Consider the following 20,597-nt stretch of genomic DNA (forward strand, 5'->3'; position numbering starts at 1 on the left):
TACCCGAAGCACATGTACGCTTGTCGGTAATGTTTAAGGAAAATACCTTTGCTATCCATATCTTTTACTTCTGAAGGTTGAAAGTTTAACATCGGCAAGAAAATCTGCGTTGAACGGACAAGAACCTTCAGATGCCATTCGTGTTGTGAATGCATTTCTCCTCAAATTGACCATATAAAACTGTAAATGCAAAATATAAGCAGAATATGCATTTCGGCGAACATTGCGTTCTCATGGATTTTTTAGTGAACTAAGAGATTGTATTCGGTTATATGAACGGCGAGGCCAGCCGGCAGGGTTGTTGCGTTATGTATTATTTAATAAAATAGAGACTTTGTAGAAAATAGTTCTAAAGATAGCAAATACCATAGTAAATGGTAAAAGTAATATAATAAGTTGATAGTTCTTACAAGAACTGTTGTAAGTAAAGAGCACTAACCCAATAGTTCTAAATTAAACGACACGATGCATTTCGGCAGACTACTCCTCAGGTGTCAACGTCTGCTGAATGAAAATTTACAATCTACCGATATTTATAATGCCAAGACAACAGTCTTTATCAACTTATTATATTACATTTACCATTCACTATGGTATTTGCTATCTTTAGAACTATGTATTATTTCTTTCTCTACAATGTTGTCGCTTTTACAGGAGTAAAAGCACGAAAATATTTATATGACATGAACAAACTTGCTTGATGACAACTTTGCTCAGTCAAATACTTATTATCTATCAATTACGTATTTACAGAAGTCTTGATTTGAACTACATTTATGCGTTTATTTGCTAAACCTAGTCTTCCCCAATGTTGTTTTCTTCTTATTTCAGACATCCTAATGTAATTATATTGACAACATCGAACATAACTAGAGCCATAGACGTTGCGTTCGTGGACAGGTTGAAAATATGTTTGTGACTCGAAAGTTTTTAATTCACTTTCTCATCTAACTTCGCTATTTGTTCGCCCACAGAGCCGACATCAAACAGTATATTGGTCCGCCATCAGCCAAAGCTATTTACAAAATTTACCATTTGTTTGTATGTAACTTATGTCTTCTTGTGCACGTGATCAACGAAATGGCTGCCGGTCAATTATGTTTTCTGGCCAAAGGGAACGCCGAAATGGCTTACCGCAACCTATCATCATATACAATATAAAACAACAATTTGCCTCGTGAAGTATATCCCTCTTCTCAGTACTTTGTACCTTTACGTCTACTGCTTTATTTCCATACCACAATATAGTCGTTTGTGCAAGTTATACAAACATGTTGCTTAAATAGAGAGGTGTGCAGCTATATAGAAATTGATTGCAAACGATTGCATTGTAGATAATTTTTAATAATCAAAATTAATGTTCACCGTTTCATCACAGACCAGTATCATATCACCAGCCACTCAAATTTTGGATTTAAGGTACAACTGAAAAATACACGAAATTTTATTTTGACGAAAATTGACGGTGTTTGTTAGAAATTTTTGTTCACTTCTATGTTGATGACATGGTTTTCTTTTCCGATGTACAACTTTTTTCCTATTTTCCATTGTAGCTTTGTCGACAACGATGTAACACACTGTAGTCTTGAATTAAAGAAGATAGCCGAGTAAGTGAAGTAGATGTTTGTAGATGTAGATCGTCGAGGTTAGTGGTGTCCTGCGAAGGACTGTTGATGTTGATGTTGACTGACTTCTTAACAACCTTAGCGGTAGTCATCTTTAGAGTCAGCATCAACAACAACAGTTCTTTTCAGGACTTTACTAACCTGGACGATCTACATCTACAAACATGTAACGATACTCCCATGTTCAAACCTTTCACTTTAAAGTAAAGTGATGTCACAGAGTAAAATAAACATTTCTTGTCTTAGTTTATGGTAAATATTATGTCACCCAGTCTTCATGTTTTCAAGTTAGTATTCTTCTCGTTTTACAAAGAAAACGAAACTACGCCCGGGGGATTTTCAGAAGTTGTCTGAACCCTGGCAGTATGTTCTAGTTTCTTTTATGAGAAGAATTCTTGTAAAGAAAAAAGACAAATTTTGAAAGGAAAAACCCGTTTTCGGTCCATGCTTCCCGATACCTTCTTAAGCGTAAGGCACTAAAACGCGGCATGTTAACGTTTCGGTAGCAGATTTCGGCCCCTCCACGCTATCCTACTTGGGAGATGCAATAGCAAGCTTCCGCCCATCAGACCCGAGATCACCTGCGATAGGCTTTGCTCGGGGTACGCAGGAGAGTGCGGTCGCCACCGAAGTGTGGACCCTAAGCCACTGCATACTATATCGCACCCAGCTTCCACTGCTAGTTGACATCTACTATATGAAGCTATAGATTTATATTTATATATACAAAATTTAGAGGCTTACGAAATTTGTGGTATTATTAAAGTCACAACTGCGCATGCCCAGATAATTTCTTTGATAATTTGCGATTAAGTGGGATAATTGCCACAGATGTAGTGCAAGTACATCTAGTTAGTCGTTGCCATGACTATAAACAATTAGTCGAGTGGGCTGCGAATGCTCGAGCGCATGCGCAGATGATTTCTCCATTAAATTGTTACTAAACATGCTATTTACTTCAAAATCGGGGCTAGTAGATGCAATTGGTCGTCGCCATGACCATGAACATTGGCAGCCAATCAATTTAACTGCGCATGCTCAGTTGATATCTTTAATAGTTTGTTAATAAGCAAGTTATATACTCCTAATTGATGCTAGTAAATGTAGTTGGTCGTTTCCATGACTATCAACTCGGACAATTGGTCAAGTGGACTTTGCATGCTTGAGCGTGCTGCGCATGCCCAAGCGTACTGCGCATGCTCAGATGATCTTCTTATATTTTTGTGACCAAGCGATTAATTACTCAGTAAGTGATGAAAATAGGTCCAGCTTGTTGTTGCCATCACTATGAATATGAAAAATTTGTTAAATGACTAAATTTCTCATTATGATTGAAATTTATGATTTCCCAATATGGACCAAGTGAACCACAGAAGGATGCAAGCTTGTTCTGTTTGTCATTGCCATGATTGTAAACTCGAACAGTTTGTTGAGTTGTTTGTGCATGTTCAGATGAGTTCTCAAATAATTTAGGACTGAGGTTTAAAATATACCGTCTTAATACTTGCAACATAAATAAAATTTAACTTTGTATTACATCTACATTTAAGGCGTAAAGATGTTTTTTCTTTGTTATCGTAGTCAGTAGTTATCAAGTAATGGACCACTCTCAAATAATCACGAATATTGGTTGACTTTTGGTTAGGTTTCTTTGGGAGGCCCTTCTCCTTTTGAACTTGCAAGGAGCAGTCAAGCGTCTCACTGTGATAAACCTACGAAGTATTCTTTCTCTCATTTTCTTGTTTAGAAAAGTTATCAACTAAGTGGTCGAACTCTTCGTAAACTACCATTCCTTGCACATGCGCTGTATTCGAAAGTAAGTAATACGAATTAAAGCCTTCACCCGTGTTCTTTGTTGTACATGCATGTACTTATATTGTCCCTCAAACCTACGTAATAGGCACAAACGATAACCTCAGAAGAGTTTTTGAATAATCTTTCAATGATTGTTGACAAGCAGTTCAAAGAAAAGAGAATCTTTGCTCAGTTGGTGAAGAAAAAGCGTGCAAGCGTGATCTTTTAACGATTGTATACTTTTATACATTCATAGAAATCTTTTGGATATGCTTTGTTGAAGATTAAGATTTTTTATTTCTCAATTTAAGTCAATTTGGTAAGATAGATCACAAAGTTTGCTAATTTATATTGGTACTTTGAGACTCCTTACATGACGTTTCCCAACACACCGAGGTCAAATGCAGCAATGTGTATAGTTCGTTATTGAGGATAATGTGTAGATTATTTTAAATAGGGAAGGATATTTATACGATATAGTTAATTGTAACTGTTTAATTTCAACGTATGTTTACATTAAATTACATCCTTAAGCCAACTTTACTAATATTGATCGCTATTTTCATGTTATACATCTATAATCATCTTGTTAAAGATTTGAAGCTCTGCTACGATAATACAGGTTTGTACTGCTATCTCATCTTTGTTTGTTGCCTATCTGATAGCATGTCAACTCCGGGGACCAGATTTTTTATCGAGATTTATATGACATTAGAGATTGTCGTACGTCAGTCTAATATCTTGAGCATGAACGATATGTTGTTGAAAGATAAGTTTACATATACTCTAGCGTAGTGTCTTCATCAGGAGTGATCGAATGTTGAAACTTGAGTCACAATATGCTCCAGTCTTATGATTTGTCAGGAGTGATCTTTTATTGAAAGTTTCGCTAATGTTATTTAACCATGTTATCTAAAACTTTATCCTCCATATGCATGTGAAACATGTTTTTACAAATGCATGTGAAACTCGTCAACACTTTGTTACGGCATTCGTAATATCCGTGACAACGTTAAAAATGTTTTTTATTTTTCTCTACAACTTTATACCAGCATATTGCATGTCATATCCAAGCTTTCCTTTGATTTGACGGGAAATGGTTTTTATTCACTATTACATATTCTGCCTTTATAATTAGTCGATCTGTATTTCTAAACTAATATTTACAAATGCCCCAAGAGAATCTTTTTATTTTATTGGCTCTCTTCTACAAATACAATACCATGTCCGACTATTTGATTGCACGAATTTTTTAATTTGATCACGTTTTTTTGACACGTGTGTTTACCATGGGAAAGATGGATTGCTTAAATGTACCTAGTTGTTTAGACTACTTGGATCCATAGTTATCCTGTAATGTATACTCTTGTGAAACACCAATGAGCATACGTAGTGTGTCTTCTATAACCTCTATTCTTGTTCTCCACTTCATCATCTATCCATATTTGTTCTTTTTTAGTTCTCAGCTCAACACAACCCTTGTCTGAAGTTCCTAAAACCTTGATCTACCCAAGAAAGATCTCTGGTGGTAACATGTTAGGTATGGCTAGTGGTTGGTCATCGTCATTGAGCCTTGTGACACCAGTTCAGTATACGTTAATTGTCCTGAAGACGTTGAGGAGGTTGCTAGTAAAGCGTCGCCTAAACCAGAAGTTAGTTTTCATGGTATGCTAACGGATTACGCAAACGTTGTTAGGAATAAGTTCACATAAAATGGTTATGGTCTCGTTCCATCGTATTCTGAGAAGGTTTCATGTTCATCCTGTATCTTTCACCAATGTTACAAATACTTAGTTTTTATGCTTTTGAAATTGTCGTTTTATGACTATTATTTTAGAGCATAGACATTGAAAAATCTTGTGGTAGTACAGATATTTTCAACATTTTTTTGTTGAAAAATTCTCTAGTTTCAATTCTTCGAAATTTCTCATCTTAATTTTCACCTTTACTTTAGAATCCTTTCGATACGAGAAATCGTCGGGATTTGAGGTACTTTATACGATATATTGAATTTAAGTTTTATAGCGTTAATAACTCTCATCTGTCCATCGTAACTCTTCTATAATTCTATGGATAAATTATGTTTTTATATATAACAGATTATTGATGATCCTACTTCACCTGAAGGTGTTCAGCAAGAACGACGTATGAAGTTACTGTCATTAATTAATAATGTAGCCCTTGATAAAGGGTTGGATGGTCAAGATTATTAATGTCATGGTTTTTCCAGACCAATTGGAATGAGTATGATCAATGAATTCTCGACTTGTTATTTGCTAGTAACTCAAATATATTTATTTTCAAATTTCTTAGCTTAATAAATGTTATCTTTGTAGAAACTATTATAACAAAGTACATAATCCCTTTTTTTCCGTGAAGCCCATGGATGCGTTCGTTCATGATGAAAGAGTCATATTTTATAAGGAGGCTCTCGTTCATGACGAGAGAGTTATGAGAAAAATACGTTGTAAAGGTAATAAGTAAAAACGTATAAACATGCTTAGTGTTTGTTTAAGTTATAGTTCAAAAGGCAGAAGTTGTTTGAACTTTGAAGTATCCTTGGACGTTCTAGTTTTTTTTATGAGAAGAATTCTTGTAAAGAAAAAGATAAATTTTGAAAACCAAAGAATCCCGTTTTCGGTCCATGCCTCCCGATACCCATAGATAGTTGATCACTAGAGCGTCGCTTGTTAACTAAGGGAACCACATAATCCTTGTTTGTTTTCCATGAAACATATGGATGGTTTGCTCGTGATACATGAGAAACAGTAAGTGGGAGAGTTAAATCAGAAAGATATAAACCGATAAAATTGGTATAAAACATGTTTAAGGTTGTCTTTAATTATAAGTGCCAGAAAAAGACAGGGTCATTAGAAGTTAATTGAAACATTGCTTGGTTTGTTTTATGAGAAGAAAACAAAAGATAAAATTCGAAAGCAAAACCCGTTTTCGGTCCATGCTTCCCGATACCTTCTTAAGCGCAAGGCACTAGAACGCCGCATGTTAACGTTTCGGTAGGAGATTTCGGCCCCTCCACGCTATCCTACTTGGGAAATGCCAATAGCAAGCTTCCGCCATCAGACCCTGAGATCACCTGCGATAGGCTTTGCTCAGGGTACGCAAGGAGAGTGCGGTCGCCACCGAAGTGAGGGCCCCTAAGCCACTCATACTATATCGCACCCAGCTTCCACTGCTAGTTGACATCTACTATATGAAGTTTTAGCTTTATATATATATACCAAAATTTAAAGGCGTACGAAAGTTGTGGGATGATTGTTATCGTTACTGCGCATGCCCAGATGATTTCTTTGATAATTTGCGACTAAGTGAGTTAAATGACACAAATGTAGTGCAAGTACATATAGTTGGTCGTTGTCATGACTATGAACAATTACTCGAGTGGACTGCGCATGCGCAGACGATTTCTCTATTAAAATGTTACTAAGCATGCTATTTACTTCAAAATTGGTGCTAGTAGATGCAGTTGGTCGTTGCCATGACCATGAACTCGGGTAGCTGGTCAATTTGACTGCGCATGCTCAGTGAGACTGCGCATGCGCAGATGATTTGTCTTAAAACGTGTGACTGAGCGAGCTAATTACTCCAAAATCGGTACTAGTACATCCAGTTGGTCGTTACCATGAGCTTGGAGAGTTTGTGGAGTTGACAACGCATGCTCAGATTCTCAATTAATTTGTGACAGAGCGAGCTCTGAAGTTGGTGCTTGTAGATGCGCTGAGCAAGCTTTCCATCATATATTTTTGGCATGCTCTTTGTCTACTTAAGCTTGTTTTGACAAATGCATGTGAAACTCGTCAACACTTTGTTACGGCACTCGTAATATCCGTGACAACGTTAAAAATGTTTTTTATTTTTCTCTACAACTTTATACTTGCATATTGCATGTCATATCCAAGCTTTCCTTTGATTTGACGGGAAATGGTTTTTATTCACTCTTACATCTTCTGCCTTTATAATTAGTCGATCTGTATTTCTAAACTAATATTTACAAATGCCCCAAGAGAATCTTTTTATTTTATTGGCTCTCTTCTACAAATACAATACCATGTCCGACTATTTGATTGCACGAATTTTTTAATTTAATCACGTATTTTTGACACGTGTGTTTACCATGGGAAAGATGGATTGCTTAAATGTACCTAGTTGTTTAGACTACTTGAATCCATAGTTATCCTGTAATGTATACTCTTGTGAAACACCAATGAGCATACGTAGTGTGTCTTCTATAACCTCTATTCTTGTTCTCCACTTCATCATCTATCCATATTTGTTCTTTTTTAGTTCTCAGCTCAACACAACCCTTGTCTGAAGTTCCTAAAACCTTGATCTACCCAAGAAAGATCTCTGGTGGTAACATGTTAGGTATGGCTAGTGGTTGGTCATCGTCATTGAGCCTTGTGACACCAGTTCAGTATACGTTAATTGTCCTGAAGACGTTGAGGAGGTTGCTAGTAAAGCGTCGCCTAAACCAGAAGTTAGTTTTCATGGTATGCTAACGGATTACGCAAACGTTGTTAGGAATAAGTTCACATAAAATGGTTATGGTCTCGTTCCATCGTATTCTGAGAAGGTTTCATGTTCATCCTGTATCTTTCACCAATGTTACAAATACTTAGTTTTTTTATGCTTTTTGAAATTGTCGTTTTATGACTATTATTTTAGAGCATAGACATTGAAAAATCTTGTGGTAGTACAGATATTTTCAACATTTTTTTGTTGAAAAATTCTCTAGTTTCAATTCTTCGAAATTTCTCATCTTAATTTTCACCTTTACTTTAGAATCCTTTCGATACGAGAAATCGTCGGGATTTGAGGTACTTTATACGATATATTGAATTTAAGTTTTATAGCGTTAATAACTCTCATCTGTCCATCGTAACTTTGCTATGATTCTATGGATAAATTATGTTTTTGTATATAACAGATTATTGATGATCCTACTTCACCTAAAGGTGTTCAGCAAGAACGACGTATGAAGTTACTGTCGTTAATTAATAATATAGCCCTTGACAAAGGGTTGGATGGTCGAAATTATTAATGTCATGGTTGTTTCAGACCAATTGGAATGAGTATGATCAATGAATTCTCGACTTGTTATTTCCTAATAACTCAAATATATTTATTTTCAAATTTCTTAGCTTAATAAATGTTATCTTTGTAGAAACTATTATAACAAAGTACATAATCCCTTTTTTCCGTGAAGCCCATGGATGCGTTCGTTCATGATGAAAGAGTCATATTGTATAAGGAGGCTCTCGTTCATCACGTGAGAGTTATGAGAAAAATACGTTGTAAAAAGTACTAAGTAAAAAACATATAAACATGCTTAGTGTTTGTTTAAGTTATAGTTCAAAAAGGCAGAAGTTGTTTGAACCTTTGAAGTATCCTTGGACGCTCTAGTTTTTTTTATGTGAAGAGTTCTCGTAAAGAAAGACAAATTTTGAAAACCAAAGAATCCCGTTTTCGGTCCATGCCTCCCGATACCCCGAGATAGTTGATCACTAGAGCGTCGCATGTTAACTAAGGGAACCACATAATCCTTGTTTGTTTTCCATGAAACATATGAATTTGTTGCTCGTGATACATGAGAAACAGTAAATGGGAGAGTTAAATCAGAAAGATATAAACCGATAAAATTCTTGTAAAACATGTTTAAGGTTGTCTTTAATTATAAGTGTCAGAAAAAAGACAGGGTCATAAGAAGTTAATTGAAACATTGCTTGGTTTGATTTATGAGAAGAAAACAAAAAGATAAAATTCGAAAGCAAAAAACCCCGTTTTCGGTCCATGCTTCCCGATACCTTCTTAAGCGCAAGGCACTAGAACGCCGCATTTTTTCGGTAGGAGATTTCGGCCCCTCCACGCTATCCTACTTGGGAAATGCCAATAGCAAGCTTCCGCAAATCAGACCCTGAGATCACCTGCGATAGGCTTTGCTCAGGGTACGCAGGGAGAGTGCGGTCGCCACCGAAGTGAGGGCCCCTAAGCCACTGCATACTATATCGCACCCAGCTTCCACTGCTAGTTGACATCTACTATATGAAGTTTTAGCTTTATATATATATACCAAAATTTAAAGGCGTACGAAAGTGTTGGGATGATTGTCATCGTTACTGCGCATGCCCAGATGATTTCTTTGATTGCAAACCATTCATATGTTTCATGGAAAACAAACAAGGATTATGTGGTTCCCTTAGTTAACATGCGACGCTCTAGTGATCAACTATCTCGGGGTATCGGGAGGCATGGACCGAAAACGGGATTCTTTGGTTTTCAAAATTTATCTTTCTTTACAAGAACTCTTCACATAAAAAAAAACTAGAGCGTCCAAGGATACTTCAAAGGTTCAAACAACTTCTGCCTTTTTGAACTATAACTTAAACAAACACTAAGCATGTTTGTATGTTTTTTACTTAGTACTTTTTACAACGTATTTTTCTCATAACTCTGACGTGATGAACGAGAGCCTCCTAATACAATATGACTCTTTCATCATGAACGAACGCATCCATGGGCTTCACGGAAAAAAGGGATTATGTACTTTGTTATAATAGTTTCTACAAAGATAACATTTATTAAGCTAAGAAATTTGAAAATAAATATATTTGAGTTATTAGCAAATAACAAGTCGAGAATTCATTGATCATACTCATTCCAATTGGTCTGAAACAACAATGACATTAATAATTTCGACCATCCAACCCTTTATCAATGGCTATATTATTAATTAACGACAGTAACTTCATACGTCGTTCTTGCTGAACACCTTCAGGTGAAGTAGGATCATCAATAATCTATTATATATAAAAACATAATTTATCCATAGAATTATAGCAAAGTTACGATGAACAGATGGGAGTTATTAACGCTACTAAACTTAAATTCAATATATCGTATAAAGTACGTCAAATCCCGACGATTTCTCGTATCGAAAGGATTCTAAAGTAAAGGTGAAAATTAAGATGAGAAATTTCGAAGAATTGAAACTAGAGAATTTTTCAACAAAAAAATGTTGAAAATATCTGTACTACCACAAGATTTTTCAATGTCTATGCTCTAAAATAATAGTCATAAAAACGACAATTTCAAAAAGCATAAAAAAACTAAGTATTTGTAACATTGGTGAAAGATACAGGATGAACATGAAACCTTCTCAGAACACGATGGAACGAGACCATAACCATTTTATGTGAACTTATTCCTAACAACGTTTGCGTAATCCGTTAGCATACCATGAAAACTAACTTCTGGTTTAGGCGACGCTTTACTAGCAACCTCCTCAACGTCTTCAGGACAATTAACGTATACTGAACTGGTGTCACAAGGCTCAATGACGATGACCAACCACTAGCCATACCTAACATGTTACCACCAGAGATCTTTCTTGGGTAGATCAAGGTTTTAGGAACTTCAGACAAGGGTTGTGTTGAGCTGAGAACTAAAAAAGAACAAATATGGATAGATGATGAAGTGGAGAACAAGAATAGAGGTTATAGAAGACACACTACGTATGCTCATTGGTGTTTCACAAGAGTATACATTACAGGATAACTATGGATCCAAGTAGTCTAAACAACTAGGTACATTTAAGCAATCCATCTTTCCCATGGTAAACACACGTGTCAAAAAAACGTGATCAAATTAAAAAATTCGTGCAATCAAATAGTCGGACATGGTATTGTATTTGTAGAAGAGAGCCAATAAAATAAAAAGATTCTCTTGGGGCATTTGTAAATATTAGTTTAGAAATACAGATCGACTAATTATAAAGGCAGAAGATGTAAGAGTGAATAAAAACCATTTCCCGTCAAATCAAAGGAAAGCTTGTATATGACATGCAATATGCAAGTATAAAGTTGTAGAGAAAATAAAAACATTTTAACGTTGTCACGGATATTACGAATGCCGTAACAAAGTGTTGACGAGTTTCACATGCATTTGTAAAAACATGTTTCACATGCATATGGAGGATAAAGTTTTTAGATAACATGGTTAAATAACATTAGCGAAACTTTCAATAAAAGATCACTCCTGACAAATCATAAGACTGGAGCATATTGCGACTCAAGTTTCAACATTCGATCACTCCTGATGAAGACACTACGCTAGAGTATATGTAAACTTATCTTTCAACAACATATCGTTCATGCTCAAGATATTAGACTGACGTACGACAATCTCTAATGTCATATAAATCTCGATAAAAATCTGGTCCCCGGGTTGACATGCTATCAGATAGGCAACAAACAAAGATGAGATAGCAGTACAAACCTGTATTATCGTAGCAGAGCTTCAAATCTTTAACAAGATGATTATAGATGTATAACATGAAAATAGCGATCAATATTAGTAAAGTTGGCTTAAGGATGTAATTTAATGTAAACATACGTTGAAATTAAACAGTTGCAATTAACTATATCGTATAAATATCCTTCCCTATTTAAAATAATCTACACATTATCCTCAATAACGAACTATACACATTGCTGCCTTTGACCTCGGGTGTGTTGGGGAAACGTCATGTAAGGAGTCTCAAAGTACCAATATAAATTAGCAAACTTTGTGATCTATCTTACCAAATTGACTTAAATTGAGAAATAAAAAAATCTTAATCTTCAACAAAGCATATCCAAAAGATTTCTATGAATGTATAAAAAGTATACAATCGTTAAAAAGATCACGCTTGCACGCTTTTTTCTTCACCAACTGAGCAAAGATTCTCTTTTTCTTTGAACTGCTTGTCAACAATCATTGAAAGATTATTCAAAAACTCTTCTGAGGTTATCGTTTGTGCCTATTACGTAGGTTTGAGGGACAATATAAGTACATGCATGTACAACAAAGAACACGGGTGAAGGCTTTAATTCGTATTACTTACTTTCGAATACAGCGCATGTGCAAGGAATGGTAGTTTACGAAGAGTTCGACCACTTAGTTGATAACTTTTTCTAAACAAGAAAATGAGAGAAAGAATACTTCGTAGGTTTATCACAGTGAGACGCTTGACTGCTCCTTGCAAGTTCAAAAGGAGAAGGGCCTCCCAAAGAAACCTAACCAAAAGTCAACCAATATTCGTGATTATTTGAGAGTGGTCCATTACTTGATAACTACTGACTACGATAACAAAGAAAAAACATCTTTACGCCTTAAATGTAGATGTAATACAAAGTTAAATTTTATTTATGTTGCAAGTATTAAGACGGTATATTTTAAACCTCAGTCCTAAATTATTTGAGAACTCATCTGAACATGCACAAACAACTCAACAAACTGTTCGAGTTTACAATCATAGCAATGACAAACAGAACAAGCTTGAATCCTTCTGTGGTTCACTTGGTCCGATATTGGGAAATCATAAATTTCAATCATAATGAGAAATTTAGTCATTTAACAAATTTTTCATATTCATAGTGATGGCAACAACAAGCTGGACCTATTTTCATCACTTACTGAGTAATTAATCGCTTGGTCACAAAAATATAAGAAGATCATCTGAGCATGCGCAGTACGCTTGGGCATGCGCAGCACGCTCAAGCATGCAACGTCCACTTGACCAATTGTCCGAGTTGATAGTCATGGAAACGACCAACTACATTTACTAGCATCAATTAGGGAGTATATAACTTGCTTATTAACAAACTATTAAAGATATCAACTGAGCATGCGCAGTTAAATTGATTGGCTGCCAATGTTCATGGTCATGGCGACGACCAATTGCATCTACTAGCCCCGATTTTGAAGTAAATAGCATGTTTAGTAACAATTTAATGGAGAAATCATCTGCGCATGCGCTCGAGCATTCGCAGCCCACTCGACTAATTGTTTATAGTCATGGCAACGACTAACTAGATGTACTTGCACTACATCTGTGGCAATTATCCCACTTAATCGCAAATTATCAAAGAAATTATCTGGGCATGCGCAGTTGTGACTTTAATAATACCACAAATTTCGTAAGCCTCTAAATTTTTGTATATATAAATATAAATCTATAGCTTCATATAGTAGATGTCAACTAGCAGTGGAAGCTGGGTGCGATATAGTATGCAGTGGCTTAGGGGTCCACACTTCGGTGGCGACCGCACTCTCCCTGCGTACCCCGAGCAAAGCCTATCGCAGGTGATCTCGGGTCTGATGGGCGGAAGCTTGCTATTGCATCTCCCAAGTAGGATAGCGTGGAGGGGCCGAAATCTGCTACCGAAACGTTAACATGCCGCGTTTTAGTGCCTTACGCTTAAGAAGGTATCGGGAAGCATGGACCGAAAACGGGGTTTTTTCCTTTCAAAATTTGTCTTTTTTCTTTACAAGAATTCTTCTCATAAAAGAAACTAGAACATACTGCCAAGGTTCAGACAACTTCTGAAAATCCCCCGGGCGTAGTTTCGTTTTCTTTGTAAAACGAGAAGAATACTAACTTGAAAACATGAAGACTGGGTGACATAATATTTACCATAAACTAAGACAAGAAATGTTTATTTTACTCTGTGACATCACTTTACTTTAAAGTGAAAGGTTTGAACATGGGAGTATCGTTACATGTTTGTAGATGTAGATCGTCCAGGTTAGTAAAGTCCTGAAAAGAACTGTTGTTGTTGATGCTGACTCTAAAGATGACTACCGCTAAGGTTGTTAAGAAGTCAGTCAACATCAACATCAACAGTCCTTCGCAGGACACCACTAACCTCGACGATCTACATCTACAAACATCTACTTCACTTACTCGGCTATCTTCTTTAATTCAAGACTACAGTGTGTTACATCGTTGTCGACAAAGCTACAATGGAAAATAGGGAAAAAAAGTTGTACATCGGAAAAGAAAACCATGTCATCAACATAGAAGTGAACAAAAAAATTTCTAACAAACACCGTCAATTTTCGTCAAAATAAAATTTCGTGTATTTTTCAGTTGTACCTTAAATCCAAAATTTGAGTGGCTGGTGATATGATACTGGTCTGTGATGAAACGGTGAACATTAATTTTGATTATTAAAAAATTATCTACAATGCAATCGTTTGCAATCAATTTCTATATAGCTGCACACCTCTCTATTTAAGCAACATGTTTGTATAACTTGCACAAACGACTATATTGTGGTATGGAAATAAAGCAGTAGACGTAAAGGTACAAAGTACTGAGAAGAGGGGATATACTTCACGAGGCAAATTGTTGTTTTATATTGTATATGATGATAGGTTGCGGTAAGCCATTTCGGCGTTCCTTTTGGCCAGAAAACATAATTGACCGGCAGCCATTTCGTTGATCACGTGCACAAGAAGACATAAGTTACATACAAACAAATGGTAAATTTTGTAAATAGCTTTGGCTGATGGCGGACCAATATACTGTTTGATGTCGGCTCTGTGGGCGAACAAATAGCGAAGTTAGATGAGAAAGTGAATTAAAAAACTTTCGAGTCACAAACATATTTTTCAATCTGTCCACGAACGCAACGTCTATGGCTCTAGTTATGTTCGATGTTGTCAATATAATTACATTAGGATGTCTGAAATAAGAAGAAAACAACATTGGGGAAGACTAGGTTTAGCAAATAAACGCATAAATGTAGTTCAAATCAAGACTTCTGTAAATACGTAATTGATAGATAATAAGTATTTGACTGAGCAAAGTTGTCATCAAGCAAGTTTGTTCATGTCATATAAATATTTTCGTGCTTTTACTCCCTGTAAAAGCGACAACATTGTAGAGAAAGAAATAATACATAGTTCTAAAGATAGCAAATACCATAGTGAATGGTAAATGCAATATAATAAGTTGATAAAGACTGTTGTCTTGGCATTATAAATATCGGTAGATTGTAAATTTTCATTCAGCAGACGTTGACACCTGAGGAGTAGTCTGCCGAAATGCATCGTGTCGTTTAATTTAGAACTATTGGGTTAGTGCTCTTTACTTACAACAGTTCTTGTAAGAACTATCAACTTATTATATTACTTTTACCATTTACTATGGTATTTGCTATCTTTAGAACTATTTTCTACAAAGTCTCTATTTTATTAAATAATACATAACGCAACAACCCTGCCGGCTGGCCTCGCCGTTCATATAACCGAATACAATCTCTTAGTTCACTAAAAAATCCATGAGAACGCAATGTTCGCCGAAATGCATATTCTGCTTATATTTTGCATTTACAGTTTTATATGGTCAATTTGAGTGAAAATGCATTCACAACACGAATGGCATCTGAAGGTTCTTGTCCGTTCAACGCAGATTTTCTTGCCGATGTTAAACTTTCAACCTTCAGAAGTAAAAGATATGGATAGCAAAGGTATTTTCCTTAAACATTACCGACAAGCGTACATGTGCTTCGGGTATTTTGTGAAACAAGAAACACAAATAGTAAATGATTTCTCATCTATCTGACCATGAGCATTAAGAAAGAAATGTTTAAGCAAAGTTTACCTCGTCGATAAGAACGCAAACTAAAGCTTATTTGTCGTCAATAAACTCTTGAATTTTCTGAAACATTTTCATCATTAACTTTCCACTCTGTTTGTAGGGAAAGATAATGTCAATGTACATTTTAAATTACAGATGCTATTTTTAATTGGATATGATCATTTTGTGATACGGAACTAGATTTATTAACTTCAACGACATCTCAATCCCAGGTATATAAATGTCAGTTTTCTGAACTGATATTTTGATGTGAGCCGTGCATTTTATATTGACAGGGGGTGACGACAAAGGTTTCACGGAAAATTTATGGCAATGTAATTTTTGGTTCCAGAGGATTTTCGCACTCGGTGATGTTGCTTTGAGCTATTCAAAATGATGCCTACCTCGGAAAATAAACTGTGAATGTTTATTTCAATAAGCTGGCCATAGTTAAATCTAAGGATTCAAAAGTAGAAACACACTTTAATTTATAGTTCATAATCCTTAGGTAGACGACAATTTCATTAAAACAAAGTAAAGATAATGCCAAAAGAACATCTTGTAAACTTAAATAAAGTTACAAAGCAAAACAATTGAAAGTGTAATATTTACATTTTTAATCGTCTTGTTTTCTAAATTTGATGTTGAGTTTACAACATGTCCTTTTTCGGATTATACTTTGTATTTATAATTCACGACATAACAATAAAATTACGTGGCAATATTAGTTGCAGTACACACATGGATAGTAATGGATTGCGATTTACGTAACATCAAAATAAAATGTAGTGTTTTTACCTTTTAGAAAGTCGTATGGATAATTTTTGAGCAAGCGCCTTGCATAAGGATGTTTCACCAGTACCGGTTGGCTCTGTGAAAGTTTTAAAGAAAAGCTCAACTCATTCTTCTGGATATTTGCAGTAGATCACGTGAAGACAAACATGATGTACTATGAGTGGTAAATGCTGGTGTTTGATTGGCTTCGTTGTTTGTTTTCAAGTGACGTCACAGCGGTACACAAACATGGTAGCCTTGACGTCATTTAATAGTTGGCTCGTTAAAACACCATCACGTCTCTCGCGTTTCATTCTATCTGATTGTAGCTAACTTATTCTTATCAATACTTTGATATGTGATTTTTCAATCTTGAATGTTATGAGTGATAAGAGATTACTCCGTTAAGATGAGAGTTGTTACAAAGTCAACACACGCAAAAATAGAATCTAATTTGATTCGTAAAAAGATACACGTGACGGACGATGACGCAAGGACTCACGTCTGGTTACCAAGGAAACTAACTTACCATGTAATAAGGTAACTTTATTTCACGAGATGATGTTGAAATCCACGCCTCTAAAATATGATTCAAACACGTGACTAATATATACTTTGAAAATGTCATTGTTTGGGAGTGATTTTAAAAAGATGGAGTTCTTCAAGTTCTTCATATCCATGCCCCCCATCATGAAGTTGATAGATATGATACTTTAGCATAACTTTTTTCAAATCAATTATCTGTTAAAAGAATTATGAAGGTTTGACAGAAATATGTACTTCATGTAAATCTTCATTATCAAACTAAGTCAATCCTCTAGGAGTTCTTGCATTTTCTTTTCCGTGGGGGTTCAACAAAAAGGGATGTGTGACATACCAGGGGTGTGAACAACCTACTCTCACACATGCGAGTAAATATTGTCTGATCATAGGGTCAATAACCTTGCCATATGTTGAAAAATTATCTGTGTCATACACAATAGTTATGCTCTTGACATGTTCCATTAAAAAGGATCAACAAATTCTACGAAACATGAGTCGCCATGAATTGTTTTCATGTTGATAAGAAAGTCTTTGACAAGCTTTATAATTCTATACTCTGGGATAGTGCTAAAATAAAGTGGTAAATACTATTAAGATGTTAATGCTTATTATTAAATTGAATAAATGGTTTTGTTCACGTTTTGACAGCACAGTGGTATTTGAAGAAGTGAGTCTGTTGAAGCACAACATATGACCAGTGACGTCAATCTAGTAACATATTAAAATTATTCAAGTTTCTTTACAAAACAAAAACATGATTTGTTCATTACCTAGTTTCACCTGTAGCATGGTTTCACTAACACAGACTCACTCAACTAGATTATTACATGAAATGCAATTCAATATCCTTCTGCATACAGTCCTTTGTTCATATTATGAACTAACCTTTCTTTGCATTCATTTACTTCGACGTTTAAGAATGGCTGACTTGGTAAAGGCAGTGCTTCAGAAAGTTCTTGAACTTTATCCATTTTAACGATATTGCTTTAGTTAGAGATGTTATACAAAAGATTATTCACAATATTGGCTGTGTAGGGAAAAAAACTTAAATATCTTTGCTACGTAGAAATAAAAAATAAATATCGTTTCAATTTCCCGCTATGAAACTCAAAGTCAGACTCAGGCATAACAATAACATATATATCTATTACCTTGTTTCAGCTTTCAAAAAAAACTTTATATGTTCTTTAAAATATTATTTGTCTTTCACTCTTTTACAACAGATATGTGGAGAGAAATATTCTTGCGGAGAACGAATGCTTGTGAGGTTTAAAATTAAAAATTGTTATGTTGTTTTCTTGGAAGACGATATATAACTTTTACATGAAGTAGTTAACATGATAACGATGGTCAAATGTGGTCTTATTTCTAAAATTTCTCAGAAAAGAATGGCCTATTTGAAGGAAATTTCTGGATATTTCTCAAAAAATTAATTGTTTGGACAAATTCTTGGGCAATTCTTAAATTGTTACAAATTTATATACACGCTTTTTAATCGTGCTTGTTTTACAATATTTACAGTTGAGTCATTTTGGAAAACTGTATAAAACAAGATGAAGCATATGAAGTAAGAACAGAAGACTTTGTTACAACGATTCCGTCATTGTAGCAAACATATCCTAGAGCTTAATCTGAGGGGTGATGGCTCACCTGTATCACCATAGGATGCTTCTTGACATACGGTACACTGATAATACGTCAATCATCCCCAAAATAACTGAATAAAACCAACGTAATCCCTTCTCGTATAGAACGTCCTGTTCAAATCCAGCCAATTCCAACTGTCTGAACAAAGCAATAATTTTTTCATGAACTGTTTGAATAGAATATATCTATTTTTGAATGTTGTGTCAAGTGTCAATAAAGTGTTAAAGAAAAACAATAAGCAAAAGTTGGAACATTAACGTCTACGTAATCACAAGCATAAGCAACGAGCGTGCTTATGACTCTCTCGAGGGTTTACAGAAAAAAACATCAAAAATCATATTCTTCTTTTCAATATTTTATACTTCTTTCAGCTTAGGAAACAACATAAAAATAACACCACGCTTTTTATGGGCAAATTTATTCCTAAAGCTCCTCCCACCCACTCAAAAGAGCGAAGTTACACCATTACACAGGCTTAAGGAAATGTGTTAGGCATTAGCTGAAAGAAGAACACAAAAAGAACAAGAGAAAAACGAAAGAAGATTTCCATGTCTTTCTGTGTAAACTCTGAAGAGAAAAAGAAATAAAGTTTTATCGTTTATGCTTATTCTATTCGTATGTACCATGCATTCAATTTTGTTTTCTCGCGAGACCTAAAAGACCAGGAAAACGGAAATTCTTTTGAATATTGTTTTGTTTATGCTCATGTTGATTCTAATCCTTCATTTATTCTGTCTTGTTTCACAATTAATAATCACTTTTGCTTGTGCTGTAAGACTAGTATGACCAAAGACAGCACCAAAAGCACCTTCTCGTTGTGTAACTTTGCCATTGGAAGTTGAAAAGAAGAAAATCATTTTTCTATGACAGCCACAGGCTAAGAAACTCAATTTTAAAACAAATAATTTAAAAGTGTACACGGTTAAGAATCACTGACGATAATAAGAAAAGATGGCAATGAAGTGAACGCAAGAGCCAGGGTGTCACAATAATTTATGATGCTGAACATACTAAATTATTTGATCAGAGAGCCATGTTAAAGTACTAAGAAGTAACCAAAGTGATTAGTGATTTATTAACGAACATAATAAGTTCATGGTGCGATGATTTCCGATACTGAAAAATCAATTCATTTCTCTCGTATTCTATATTTCTAGACAACAAAGTTGACTTCAAGATGTTGCTAACGGAAGAAACAGATCATCCTTCGACCCAAAAACATCCTTCTTCATTGTCCATATCAATAATTCGACCGACCAACAGAGAGCTAGCTTATGTTTGATTATTGCCTAGTTCTGACACGTGCTTGATTTGGTAATAACTGAGGGATTTGGTAGTAAAGAGATGTGTTGTACTTGTGCAACAACTGACTGGCGCTTCTATATACCATGGAGTAATTTTGTAGATGTTAGCACAAATCAGTTAACATGCTTTAGAGCATGTTAATATAAGAGTGCTTCTTGCGCTCATATCTTGTGTAAAATTAAAACAAAATCTAATTTACATTAAATCAATCATCATGGTTGAAAAGAGAAATTGCAATACGCTGGCAGAGTATTGCAAAAATCTTTAAACTCAACATCTATGCGAAATGATTATCACGAGCCAGTCAGACTAGCCGTCTACTTTGAATATTTAATGGTTTATTTGTGCCTATGATTGCACTGTTATAATATTGAGGGATGTTATAACAGTGTCTACAAAGCAATAAAATTTAACTTCCGGTGATGTTCTAATGTTTGGTAAATGATTTAGCCAAAATAGCTATTTTGCATGATTGTATAGAACTATTG

At 35.1% G+C, this 20,597-nt stretch overlaps 2 protein-coding genes, 4 long non-coding RNA genes and 1 pseudogene across 8 annotated transcripts; 5 read left to right on the top strand and 2 right to left on the bottom strand.

The window, feature by feature from the left end:
- LOC124441634 overlaps window positions 1-178 on the top strand; it is a 31,285-nt pseudogene extending 31,107 nt beyond the window's left edge.
- A 481-nt stretch (window positions 179-659) lies between these two features.
- On the top strand, window positions 660-1,689 carry LOC124443270 (pachytene checkpoint protein 2 homolog). 2 transcript variants are annotated; one of them, XM_046993813.1, is made up of 4 exons: window positions 660-900; window positions 975-1,041; window positions 1,379-1,419; window positions 1,554-1,686. In XM_046993813.1, the coding sequence occupies exons 1-4, from the start codon at window positions 809-811 to the stop codon at window positions 1,609-1,611; spliced, it is 258 nt and encodes an 85-aa protein (XP_046849769.1). In that variant the 5' UTR covers window positions 660-808; the 3' UTR covers window positions 1,612-1,686. The 2 variants fall into 2 exon arrangements, 1 of the variants encoding a protein (XP_046849769.1); XR_006947570.1 differs by lacking the exon at window positions 1,379-1,419 and having other exon boundaries at window positions 1,554-1,689.
- A 1,301-nt stretch (window positions 1,690-2,990) lies between these two features.
- Window positions 2,991-3,591, top strand: LOC124443296. The gene is made up of 2 exons (XR_006947606.1): window positions 2,991-3,441; window positions 3,526-3,591. It is a non-coding gene; the product is annotated as an uncharacterized LOC124443296 (long non-coding RNA).
- Window positions 3,592-11,698: 8,107 nt separating this feature from the next.
- Window positions 11,699-15,203, bottom strand: LOC124443259 (pachytene checkpoint protein 2 homolog). The gene is made up of 7 exons (XM_046993793.1): window positions 14,876-15,203; window positions 14,733-14,799; window positions 14,353-14,393; window positions 14,161-14,214; window positions 12,319-12,388; window positions 12,104-12,234; window positions 11,699-11,738 (listed from the first exon to the last, which is right to left on the bottom strand). Exons 1-6 carry the CDS (start codon window positions 14,965-14,967, stop codon window positions 12,118-12,120), a joined length of 441 nt encoding a protein of 146 aa, XP_046849749.1. The 5' UTR covers window positions 14,968-15,203; the 3' UTR covers window positions 11,699-11,738; window positions 12,104-12,117.
- A 416-nt stretch (window positions 15,204-15,619) lies between these two features.
- Window positions 15,620-18,936, bottom strand: LOC124443280. The gene is made up of 8 exons (XR_006947579.1): window positions 18,808-18,936; window positions 18,309-18,416; window positions 18,043-18,141; window positions 17,144-17,193; window positions 16,639-16,711; window positions 16,245-16,296; window positions 15,865-15,951; window positions 15,620-15,700 (listed from the first exon to the last, which is right to left on the bottom strand). It is a non-coding gene; the product is annotated as an uncharacterized LOC124443280 (long non-coding RNA).
- LOC124443302 lies at window positions 15,629-16,991 on the top strand. 2 transcript variants are annotated; one of them, XR_006947611.1, is made up of 4 exons: window positions 15,629-15,730; window positions 15,962-16,073; window positions 16,137-16,310; window positions 16,646-16,991. It is a non-coding gene; the product is annotated as an uncharacterized LOC124443302 (long non-coding RNA). The 2 variants fall into 2 exon arrangements; XR_006947612.1 differs by having other exon boundaries at window positions 16,137-16,259.
- Window positions 18,937-19,579: 643 nt separating the features above from the next.
- Window positions 19,580-20,309, top strand: LOC124443310. Its single transcript, XR_006947620.1, has 2 exons — window positions 19,580-19,855; window positions 19,962-20,309. It is a non-coding gene; the product is annotated as an uncharacterized LOC124443310 (long non-coding RNA).
- The last annotated feature ends 288 nt before the right edge of the window (window positions 20,310-20,597 follow it).

Source organism: Xenia sp. Carnegie-2017, unplaced genomic scaffold, assembly GCF_021976095.1.
Source record: "Xenia sp. Carnegie-2017 unplaced genomic scaffold, XeniaSp_v1 HiC_scaffold_20, whole genome shotgun sequence".
NCBI classification, from domain to species: Eukaryota; Metazoa; Cnidaria; class Anthozoa; order Malacalcyonacea; family Xeniidae; genus Xenia; species Xenia sp. Carnegie-2017.

Bases quoted from the DNA above. Each gene is read 5' to 3' on its own strand.
- LOC124443270 (XM_046993813.1), top strand. From the start codon at position 809: ATGTTGTTTTCTTCTTATTTCAGACATCCTAATGTAATTATATTGACA. The intron at 901-974 runs GTTGAAAATATG...GTTCGCCCACAG, and splicing joins GACGTTGCGTTCGTGGACAG to AGCCGACATCAAACAGTATA. The intron at 1,042-1,378 runs GTATGTAACTTA...GTTTCATCACAG, and splicing joins ACAAAATTTACCATTTGTTT to ACCAGTATCATATCACCAGC.
- LOC124443259 (XM_046993793.1), bottom strand. From the start codon at position 14,967: ATGTTGTTTTCTTCTTATTTCAGACATCCTAATGTAATTATATTGACA. The intron at 14,800-14,875 runs ATTGAAAAATAT...GTTCGCCCACAG, and splicing joins GACGTTGCGTTCGTGGACAG to AGCCGACATCAAACAGTATA. The intron at 14,215-14,352 runs GTACAACTGAAA...TTTCCATTGTAG, and splicing joins ACTCAAATTTTGGATTTAAG to CTTTGTCGACAACGATGTAA.